Source organism: Mya arenaria, chromosome 12 (genome assembly GCF_026914265.1).
Source record: "Mya arenaria isolate MELC-2E11 chromosome 12, ASM2691426v1".
In the NCBI taxonomy this organism is placed as follows: domain Eukaryota; kingdom Metazoa; phylum Mollusca; class Bivalvia; order Myida; family Myidae; genus Mya; species Mya arenaria.
Genome location: NC_069133.1, coordinates 40504167 through 40516469, shown reverse-complemented (window position 1 = coordinate 40516469; position 12303 = coordinate 40504167). Strand labels below are relative to the sequence as shown.

Here is a 12303-nt window from a genome sequence, read left to right as displayed (position 1 = left end):
GCGCCCATGAACAACATTACAAAACCGGTCGGTGGAATTACCGAAAACCCGAAAATCCCCGTAAATACCGAAAATCCCTTCCATTCTCTGAGGTATATAGCGTTTTCTTTAATACGCCCGGTTTTACTACTTTATTGTGTTCGAATGTTGTATGCCGTAATTGTTGGAGGTTGGAGAGGGGTGGGGAAGCCTAGGGAGGGTGGGGATGGGGGTCGTGGTGACTAAAACCCGGGACCCCCTTTCATTTTCAAAAGTTCGTACAAAAGAAGAGTATGCGAGGAGGTTCTTACGCCGTTCCTTCAAAATTGCATTGTGTTTTAGTGGATTGTATGCTGTATATCTTGGTGGTTGGAGAGGGGTGGGGGAGTCGGAGTAGTTGGGGTGGGGCAGGGAGTGATTAAACCCCGGGAACCCCATTCATATTTCTAAGTACATACACAAGAGTATGCAGTATGGTTTAAAACTGTATTGTGTTTAAGTGGGTTGTATGTCGTGGTTGAAGTTGGTTGGAGAGTGGTGGGGGAGTCGGAGGAGGGGGTGGTGGCTACGAAGAAGTCTCAAATACTACTTTCACATATCTCATTTCAAATTGTAGAGGTAAGGGAGGGTAGGGTCGTACCTTACCGTATACAAAAAAGTATGCGAGGGTGTGTACGCCGATATTTAATACTTCATTTTGGTCGTCCTGTATGCCAAAGTTGTTGGTGGGTGGAGGGGGGTGTGGAAGTCGGACGAGGGGGATGGCTAAATCCCGGGAAGTCCTTTTAATTTCATATATGTTAATGTTTTAACGACTAGTTCAATATCACATTTCATTGTGTTTGGTTGCTATTCGTATTTTAAGTATATCGTATATTGAATGTTTTAAAGGTGTATTATTTGTTATTGATATTTCCTGTAATAAGTTATCCGTTTATTTCGTTGTAAAGCGCCTTTGAACGTGTGGTTAAAAATGGTGCTGTATAAGTTAATCGATAAATAATAATTGTGTATTGTGAACAAGTTGTGTGTCGAGAAAGGTGAATAACTGGTATCAAGCGGGAGTTGATTATACAATTGTCCTTATGTGTATCATAACGAATTGTATGTGTCTCAACTGTTATGTGGAATCGCTTGGTATGTTTCATTGCACAATCTCGTGAAGAAAGAAATGCAAATTGTACAATTTCACTTAAATACCATCACTGCACCTAAATACGAATCATCAACATCATATTAACATTGGTCATGATAGGAAAGTGTTATTAATGAATAAAAGCATAATCTAATATTTTATATCGTAAAGCATACCGTTTAAATACTTACATGCAATACTCGTCTCAATATCGATATGGACATGCCATTGTGAGATATTGGTCCATGTCTGTTATCTATCAGTAATGACACCCCGCTGTGACAGATTCTTATCGTGCGGTCAGTACCTGGAACCATGCTGTCACTGATGACTATAATACGATGTGTATTGAACCCCAATCAATGGCGTTCTGGTTCAAAACGGAATGCTCCTGTGAACCAGAAATTAAATCTTGTATTTACACGGAGGTAACAAGTAAGAGTACGCGGTGTATGAAATAAACATCGGAAGTCTGAATATTTATTTCTTAGTGTAATGCAGTTCAAGAGTACGTTGCACGTCAGTGTTTACGATATTAAAGAAATTTAATATAATACACCACTGAGGGCCATATGACATAATAAGGACAGGCCATTTACCCATCGAAGGTGTATATGGACCGAGGCGTAAGCCGAGGTCTGTTCACCTTCGGGGGCTGAGTAGGCGGTTATTATAATGCCATATGTCCCGAAGTGGTATATTATATGAAAGAGGATGATCTTAAGCGAAGTGATATTGCTAATTTTCGACCATATGAGAGCGTTCAGTTATGGCAGGATAAATGTGGACTTGAATTGAACCAAAGATTTGTATTATATATATATATATTTTTTTTTCTAATTTAGATGAAAAACAGATTGTTCATTCACCGTGCCATATTCAGGCCACACCACGAGGAGGCGCTCTCGTCATGGCCCATCCCCCACCCCCACCCAAAACCTACCCTCATTTAGTTGAAGAAGTTTCAACACATTCCTAATTTGTTACGTACTACAGCTTCAGAGAACATTGAAATGCAACAGCATCTTCAAAAAATCATAAAAAAAATGGTCTAATTGCAAATAACCTCCCTCCCTTATGGACTTTCATTTCGTATTATTTTAAGACGGACTGCTTATGCAATGTTAAAAATATTCATCAATTAATCCCGAAAGAAATCGATACTTATTTTGAAATAATCATCCTATTCTGCGAAAACAGTTAGGTTGCCGAAACATTCACGGGAATGACCGTAAAGTGATATGTTCGAATTAAAGGTAATTAACAACCGTCTTGCCACTATGACAGCACTCGTGAACTGTACCTTGTTTGTTATATAGACCTATCTAGCTCACAAACATTTTTCTATAAATCTTAATATCCCGTTTTAGAACTATTCACATAAAGGCATACCAGCATTTAAATGGGTTAGTAATCATACAGAAATGCAATGTTTTAAGTCCACGTAAGAGAGCTATGTAATGGCTCTCTTCAGCAGCAATGTAGCACTAGTTAACGCGCAAGGGTTGTGGCAAATGTAAAGCATGTATAATAATAGAAGTTATATACACATATGATAGCCTGAACAGTCAGTGTATAAAACAAAATAAATAAAACATATGTACAAGATGTAAAACTGAGTTGACAAAACAGTTGTATAATGACTGTCAATTATCAAGCAAAGCATACAAAGAACCCATGGCTAGAAAGATAGGTATAATGGTGTGACATTGTTGGCAGTACTGTTGAATGTCACGTCAATGCATATGTCTCAGCTTTCCCTAAAGGGGGACATTAACTGAAAACATAAACACCCTTTTTTCATTTTTTAAGTACAGTTGTTACTTCATGCGTACCTCAAAGACTCGAAAGCGAAACGCGAGGAAAATATGCCTGTAACATGTCATGTTGTCGAGCAAGTTCGAACTCTTCATGAACTTTTCCTGAACTATTTTTATTTATTTGTTGTTGATGCGATATAGAGAAATATTTCATCATAAAGCGATGATTAAGGAATAATCCATCCCAGTAAATGTAGTCGACATCAGCTAACCGTATTTATTGCTGGCCGTTTACAAAAGGAGTAATTGCATTTGCGACGTGAGTTGCGCTGAGAGATATGCCACCTCAGTGAGACTGAAGTTTCCCTACAATGGGATTCACGGCGGGTCTCTGCAGCAACAAACTCACGCGCTTAAATGGGTTTCACCGATTGTCTAGCTCTGACATAAATGGTACACCCCAAAATTGAATTTACCATGTATATCGTTTGACATAAAAGTGCATGTTGACATCAGCTAGCCGCTATTATTGCTTATTATTGGCGCATGGTTTTCGACGACGACAAAAGGTTAACGCAAATTGGAAAAAGGAGTAGTTGCACTTGCGACGCGAGTTGCGCTGAGAGATATGCCACCTCAGTGAGACTGAAGTTTCCCTACAATGGGATTCACGGCGGGTCTCTGCAGCAACAAACTCACGCGCTTAAATGGGTTTCACTGATTGTCTAGCTCTGACATAAATGGTACACCCCAAAATTGAATGTACCATGTATATCGTTTGACCTAAAAGTGCATGTTGACATCAGCTAGCCGCTATTATTGCTTATTATTGGCGCATGGTTTTCGACGACGACAAAAGGTTAACGCAATTTGGAAAAAGGAGTAGTTGCACTTGCGACGCGAGTTGCGCTGAGAGATATGCCACCTCAGTGCGACTGAAGTTTCCCTACAATGGGATTCACGGCGGGTCTCTGTAGCAACAAACTCACGCGCAAGCACTTCAAAAGGTATGACATGTTTTCCAGAGTAGACACAGCATGGCACGAGCAAAAATGATACAAAATGTTACACAATTCAAAAACACATTTTATGAACAAAAAGACATACAATAAAACACATAACATCTAAAATGACAATTTTTTTTGGTACCGGACAATGGCGCACAGTAAATCCACAACAAACAATTGAATGCGCTTATGCATGAATTTGATGTTACTCCATATACTGGGAAATTTTCGTTTGGTAATTTTCAACACGCTTTTTTACCGAGCGCCATATCCGGTGATCTTATATATATATCGAAACAATTAACACACATAATTACAACACAACTGAGAAGCACAATTAAGGCGTTTTCGAAGCACAGCTAGACAAACTGATACATGACATAGGTCTTTAATATATTTAAATGTCCGCTGACTGGATTTAAATGTATGTGTTTTTTAATTTCTTTGCCATTTTGCTTTCATCTATATTTGTTTTAATCGGTGGTAGCTGTGTGAATTATTTTGTTGTATTATTTTCATTTTAAAGAAGGATTTTGAAAAGTTATCTGCATTTCATACAGCGCCCTTAACTGACTGTGAACACAAGTGGAGGTTACACAATTTCTACAAACAGTAAAAAACGGGGACCAAGTGACAGTTGAAAAGATGGAAATAAACTGGGCAAAAGAAACGCGAAATTATACACCAATAGATTAAGTTTGGTAAAATGTGGCAAATATCACAACAACACAAGCATGACATGGACATAAATAATGGTTGCATAGAAGTATTCATGTTGAGCTTCATTTTTTCGAGAACAACCTCAGTTAAGAAGGTCCGTAAATTCTACATTATATAATGAAAAAATGTGTAGATTTAAGTTGAAAATAGTTGCCCGTTAATTTTATAAAATTGCAAACATAAGTACAGCTGCTTAATTCAATGTACAACGCGATCTACTTGCGTGCGGCGTAGTTAAAGTGTACCGATTTCTTACTTTGTAAACCGTTCATAGACATTTGAGGTTGTTTTCGTAGGAAATGGCCAAGGTGCTCCGAATGAAAACATCGGCGTACATGCATAAATAGATTGCATAGATTATAAATATAACAAAGTGACCACGACAAAAATATTGCATAGAATAATCAACATCAACTCATTGCACACAATATCTGATACAATACAAATAAAACATTACAAAATCATGTGCTACTGTCACCGACTTTAATGTGAACTGATTGGTAACTGAATGTGAATTTGCAGTGAGCATTAAAAGTCCTAAATGAGCTAATTCTTGAAAAATAATTTAAATTAAATTATAATACCATATACATCTTTTCGTAAATTTTTACAGTTGTTACAATCTGTGAAATCTTGTCTTACTTAGCAAGTAGCGATGCTTTACTTTATCAAACAGTCGGCTAACCACAATAGAAAATCTGCACAAGTTAGAGAACAAAAGGTGACACACATTACATATAATATTAACATATATACAAAAACAACACTATCTTGAAATACTCCTGTAGTTTAGTATTAAGAATTGTCTTCTGAGAACATTATGCCAAAATATCGAAATGTTAAACCGTCTCATTCTTAACAAATTAAGTTGGTGAATCCCAAACATCTATTTCAGCCGTAATTGCGAGTTAAAAAACGTCACAGATGCTAATATATTAATATGTGTAAACATCTATCTCATTACTTTTAATTAGAATACAATTTGAACTTTTGTATAGAAAATCTAGGTAATGAAACCAAAAAATAAATAAAAAATATTGCAATGTGCTTCTGGCTGGATTCGAACCATTATCATGAAACCCTCAAAATACTCTTAGTCCCTGTGCTTAACACAACAGGCTAAAGCATTGAGTATCGAGTGGAGGTTTTATTAGGGGTGTGCTACCTTAATGGTCGCATACTTCAGGAACTGTACAAATACATTTCTATATTCCCCAATGTTCTTTCATATTATTTGTACACTGGTGACACGTCATCTTGTTTTGAGTAATAGCTGGATTATACACTCAATTCGCCCATTCTTAATCATCATGATTTAATTTCAGCTCATATAACTGTCTTAGAAAACAACACATTGCAGGGAATGTGTATCGGTTTAGTGGCAGTGAACTGCTACTACCATTCTTCTTTGTGATTACGCTTGGCTAGAATAAATCGCGTTATTAATCACAAGCTGAGGGATTTCGCTTTCTGTACGGCAAATTGGATTCGCACGCACGCAAGCACGCATGCACAACTGCTTTGACTGTAGTCAGTGGCAAAAGTACAATAAATGAAGACAAACTTCATCCTGCAATGTTTATTATGCTGAACACATGAACAGATACAAATTAACATTATTGACGAATGAAACGAGCACAATTACATGTACCGGCACACTGCCGACCTAATTCTATAAAACAACTTTTTCAGTCCCTTCTCATTTAAATGTACTTTGTCTCGCATGAACTCGGCTGGAAAACGTATGTGGGGAAGCCGCAAAACTTCAACGAGCTCTCTCTCTCTCTTCCCCAGCAACTGGTTAATTCGTGCGCGCTAGCTTGCAAAAGACCTGTACCCCAACCCGTCCCGGAATGCTCCACGCTCCCCAATCTCCAACACCAGGATGGTAGATACACCACTGTCAAGGAAGTCCTGGGCAATGTCAAGTACGGCCGCCACTATGTCCTTCGGTACGGATGTAGTTGTGATATCATTGCCGCCCAAACTCACTACCACCAAGTCCGCCCCGTACATCTTCACCTGTTTCAAAAGTCCTGGTTTGGGTTTGGAAGCTTTCATCCCGCCCGCACCAAAGAAACGCACCTCCATAGGCACCTAAAAGAATACATTTAATATTGTAAATGGCTTCACAGTCGTTGCCTTTGTAATATTCTTTTCAATTATCACCTCATTGCAACATTGTTTTAATAATTGTCATCCGTATATATTCAATTGAAGTAAAACATAATATATACAAAACAGAATATATATGCGGCCTTTCAATTATAGAATTACTACACAACTTATGACTGTAACATTTCCCAGTGTGCAAAGTGCTTAAACATCACATATGAATACATAATATATCATTGTACATTCAGACCTAATATTTATTACGCTTAATTAGGTTGAGTCATTAAATCGTGACAGTAGGTGTTTACAAAAAGTCTACAAGCTGCACTCTCACAGATTGACCATCCTAAAACTTTTTAGTACGAGTATATTGGCGTGTCGTTATATGACAACTAGAAACAAACACGTATAAATCGCCGATGTAAGCTAACTAAATAGGAAGTTAGGTTTTACTGTACATAGTGAGTGAACATGAAAAAACAACGCACCTTGAGGTCCTCATTGCAGAATGCGTCTAGTCGCCAGACGTGACTGTCCCCGAAAATTGCAACTTTCTTCATTTTTAATAACAAGAGTGAACATAACATACATGCAATATATTTGAACACACCTTTATATATACTGACAATCTGACGATTGTGCTCAAGCCATGCCAAGGTGTTAATTCTGCTACAAACACTCATTACACGGTTCTAACTTTGATATATCAACAAGCGCTTTCATTAGGTACTGCGAATTCACACCCTTTTACCAAACACGTGAAATTTAACATATCACGTTCTCAAGGTGTTCCGACTTTAATTAGCCAATTTTAAAATCCATATTCGCTTTCAACTATTCCCCAAATATTCCTCGCCTTTCTTTTTAAAAGCAAACGCTTTTCCTAAAATGTATTCACTAAATCTATATTGTACTATTATTATACCAAGAACAATACGAATATAATTGATAAAACATACATATATACTGACGTGCAATGTACTCTTGAACTGCACTGCATTAAGAAATAAATATTTCGACTTCAGATGTTTCTCTCATACACCGCGTACTCTTACTTGTTACCTTCGTGTAAATAAAACAGAACAGATATTTTATTAAGACTTGTACAACGTACATCATCTTCTTAACCACAAATGAATAATAAATAAACAAACACATGGTATGACATAGGTTATACATAATATGAAATAGAATCATAAATACATTCAAAAAATTATTCACATCAGGTGAGGATGAACAAAACTATTATAATTATAAGTGAATATTTAAAGTTTATCTTCAAATACTCCTTTGTGTAAATACAAGATTTAATTTCTGGTTCACAGGAGCATCCCGTTTTGAACCTGACCGCCATTGGGGTTCAATACACATCGTATTATAGTCATCAGTGACAGCATGGTTCCAAGTACTGACCGCACGATAAGAATCTGTCACAGCGGGGTGTCATTACTGATAGGTATCAGACATGGACCAATATCTCACAATGACATGTCCATATCGATATTGAGACGAATATTTCATGTATGAATTTAAATAGTATGCTTTATGATATTAAATCTTATATTAAGCCTTTATTCATTAAATACACTTTCCTATCATTGTCATGACAAATGTTAAAATATGTTGATGATTCTTATTTAGGTACAGTGATGGTATTTATGTGAAATTGTGCAAATTGCATTTCTTTCTTCGCGAGATTGTGCAATGAAACATACCAAGCGATTCCACATAACAGTTGAGACACATACAAATCGTTATGATACACATAAGAACAATTGTATAAACTAGGCACACAATTGTTAGATATTCTTTTTCTTATGTACAAGTGATTCAAAGGTAATATTTTTACTATTGATACAACCTTATTCATTGTGATTTGACTATAATGTTTTCTGGCTTCATGTAAATGACCGTCCGATACTCGTATTGGTTATCATATGAATTGTAGTTAGAAATTTACATTATATCTGCCGCCATGTATATATGTTTTGTATAGGACCTCATTTGCCATGTTTATGGTATGAGAGAATAAACCGTGTTTGACTTTGACTTTGAATATAATCAACTCCCGCTTGATACCAATTATTCACCTTTCTCGACACACAACTTGTTCACAATACACAATTATTATTTATCGATTAACTTATACAGCACCATTTTTAACCACACGTTCAAAGGCGCTTTACAACGAAATAAACGGATAACTTATTACAGGAAATACCAATAACAAATAATACACCTTTAAAACATTCAATATACGATATACTTAAAATACGAATAGCAACCAAACACAATGAAATGTGATATTGAACTAGTCGTTAAAACATTAACATATATGAAATTAAAAGGACTTCCCGGGATTTAGCCATCCCCCTCGTCCGACTTCCACACCCCCTCCACCCACCAACAACTTTGGCATACAGGACGACCAAAATGAAGTATTAAATATCGGCGTACACACCCTCGCATACTTTTTTGTATACGGTAAGGTACGACCCTACCCTCCCTTACCTCTACAATTTGAAATGAGATATGTGAAAGTAGTATTTGAGACTTCTTCGTAGCCACCACCCCCTCCTCCGACTCCCCCACCACTCTCCAACCAACCTCAACCACGACATACAACCCACTTAAACACCATACAGTTTTAAACCATACTGCATACTCTTGTGTATGTACTTAGAAATATGAATGGGGTTCCCGGGGTTTAATCACTCCCTGCCCCACCCCAACTACTCCGACTCCCCCACCCCTCTCCAACCACCAAGATATACAGCATACAACCCACTAAAACACAATGCAATTTTGAAGGAACGGCGTAAGAACCTCCTCGCATACTCTTCTTTTGTACGAACTTTTGAAAATGAAAGGGGGTCCCGGGTTTTAGTCACCACGACCCCCATCCCCACCCTCCCTAGGCTTCCCCACCCCTCTCCAACCTCCAACAATTACGGCATACAACATTCGAACACAATAAAGTAGTAAATCCGGGCGTATTTAAGAAAACGCTATATACCTCAGAAAATGGAAGGGATTTTCGGTATTTACGGGGATTTTCGGGTTTTCGGTAATTCCACCGACCCTTACAAAACATTACATTATCCTTGGTACATAAAGACAGGAATAGAAAAAAATAAGCTGAAATGTCATTTTCTAAAGGGTCAGTGTTTTTTAAAGTTATGATTTCATCTGCTGCTGTATTAGGTAAGATATTTGCTATTGTTCAGTCTTGAACAAAAAGTTTAGTCTATCCGGGGTACCGGTCTATCCGAATAAATTCGGATAACATGTCAATATTTTTATTTCAGTGTTGCTAAAATGGTATAGGAGTTGATTAACAAAAATGATTTTAATTATTCTTTTTTAATAAAAGCTTGGAGTAGGATTAAAGGGAGAAGAAACCGGGCTGTAAATCATAAGACAGTCTGAATATGTAGCCTAAAAAAATAGACATGTTATACAGGATTCTTCTAATCCCTAACATCTAAACGGGTTTGTGCAAAAACGGGGGTTTTGAAAAATATTGAAATTGTATTTCGAGAAGTATTTTATGTTTGAAATAATGAATAAAGGTGTATATTCATATTTTACCATGTTAAGTGCAAAGATATTTTGCACGAAACAAGCTTTAAATGAATTTAAACACAGGATTTACCTCTACAATAAAACGAAACTTGACTGACATAGACAACAATAATGCCAATCTTAACAACTCGGCCATCTCTGACAAATTTCGAAATAGACCTAGTAAATACAATTGTAACAACTCCGCCATCTCCAAGGTGTTCTGATTGTTGTAAAACTGTCAACCGCAGCCTTGCAGGTGCCCTTCATGTATATATATATATCATTGTGTTTTGACAGTATTAAATGAAAGAGACACATCAAACTCATAATTATTCGTTGGATATTTATTTTTTGTGTACAGAACTAATAAAAAATAACATTATCTGGTAATATTTCTTGTTTTTATTATATTTTATTGAGGCAATATGCTTTAACCTGGAATCCTGATCAGAATAACTATCCACTTTTGGTACAAAACAATTTGTAGGTTAAGGATTTGCCATGTCAAAAATCGTAAAAAAAATCTGTCAACATACAATTATTTGGACTATCTGAATATGATGTCGTCGGTTGATTTGATCAATCTGATTACAATATTGGTGCACACATAATTATTTACAGTGGTGCATATCAAGTGAAACAGGTGTGCCTTCACGAAAATTGTCATAACTTTATTATTAAACATGGCATTTTTACAATTTATTCACTGATGTAAAGCTGAAGAAATAAAAATAACCTTTCATTTGATATTTAATTTGCTCAGAACAAAAGAAAATGGCATTGAAACGCAGGTTTAAAAGGCCGTTAAATTAAAAGCGGCAATATTTGACCGTCAGTGCAGGTTTAAAAAAACAGGAGTGGTCTTTCAAAAATCGTCATAACTGTATTATTAAAAATGTGATTATTGCAATTTATACACCGATATAAAGCTAGGAACATTATCATCCATATGATATTAATTATATTGTAACAAAAAATTGATTGGCAGTGTAGCAGCAGGTTAAAAAACAAAGCGTTCATTGTTAATCGGCAACCACGGACCGATTTCAATGCCGGTTAATAAAAAAAGCAAAATAATCTTTTAAATATCTTTATTAAACTTAAAATCGGTACTGTTATAAAGATAAGAGAACTCTCTGTTGATTAATCAAGATTTGAATTTGATAATTGTTTTTTAATTATTTCCTTTGCGAGTTTAAAGTATATGGGGAAAAAAATCTACGGACTGATTTGTTACAACTATTTACTTTTGCATTTGTCTTCTATTAAACTAGCGTTTATGTTCATTTGTTGTAGGACGTTTTTATTCTATTCTACAACCATGACATATATATTAAACAACTAGAACTTAGTCTTTATATATCTGGTCGAATTGAACCAGATACAGACAACCCCTATACACAAAAACTCCACCAATTATATAATAATATAAAAAAAACTCCCCTGTCACATCTGTGTCTGGGGAGTGGCCTGGTTTGCAGTCATTAGATAATGATCAGATAAACACTGTAGCAACATGCATGGTCATAATCAATAGCTTACATGACTGATTGTTGTACACATCAGTTGCGAATAGTTTCAAATTGAAAGTGAAAGCATTTCAATTCCATTACAACTGCATGACTCTTTTACATTGGTCATCTATGTGATACTAAAATGACAACATTTGGCCAACTATCTCTTTATATGTATACCGGTAAGTGTAACACAAGATCAATCATACATTATTTAACTTTTTGGGGGTATTTACTTAATTTAGAAATATTATAAACAACACTGCCTTTAAAGAATTAATACTTTTGTTCTCTATCACCAGGTGCAACATATTTTATTTGCCACCTACACAAACGTAAAAAGAGAAGAAATGTTGGTTCATGTTGGGAGTTCCGACGAAGAGACGAGAAAGATATCAAAATTGTCTCCAATGTTGAGGAATGGGAGAGTGTCTACCCTGTTCTTTCCTCAAAATGTTCTGTAATAAAGGTAAATGATAAAGTTATGATATTTTTAACATCCAATA

General features: G+C 36.1%; 2 protein-coding genes across 4 annotated transcripts in view; one reads left to right on the top strand and one right to left on the bottom strand.

Annotated features, from left to right (window-relative positions):
* The window catches only part of LOC128210234 (exonuclease 3'-5' domain-containing protein 2-like), a 38530-nt gene continuing 26227 nt past the window's right edge, over positions 1 to 12303 (top strand). The window contains exons 1-3 of one of the 3 annotated variants that reach the window (XM_052914445.1): positions 1 to 25; positions 9809 to 9920; positions 12100 to 12266. In XM_052914445.1, the coding sequence (XP_052770405.1) occupies positions 9860 to 9920; positions 12100 to 12266 (228 nt within the window). In that variant the 5' untranslated portion in view covers positions 1 to 25; positions 9809 to 9859. Of the gene's footprint in view, positions 26 to 9799; positions 9921 to 12099; positions 12267 to 12303 lie in introns of those variants that run through there. The other 2 variants (XM_052914444.1, XM_052914446.1) reach the window with 2 other exon arrangements.
* On the bottom strand, positions 6417 to 7538 carry LOC128210696 (uncharacterized). Its single transcript, XM_052915050.1, has 2 exons — positions 7205 to 7538; positions 6417 to 6698 (listed from the first exon to the last, which is right to left on the bottom strand). Exons 1-2 carry the CDS (start codon positions 7397 to 7399, stop codon positions 6417 to 6419), a joined length of 477 nt encoding a protein of 158 aa, XP_052771010.1. The 5' UTR covers positions 7400 to 7538.

Bases quoted from the DNA above. Each gene is read 5' to 3' on its own strand.
- LOC128210696 (XM_052915050.1), bottom strand. From the start codon at position 7,399: ATGAGTGTTTGTAGCAGAATTAACACCTTGGCATGGCTTGAGCACAAT. The intron at 6,699-7,204 runs GTGCGTTGTTTT...GTATTCTTTTAG, and splicing joins TCTGCAATGAGGACCTCAAG to GTGCCTATGGAGGTGCGTTT.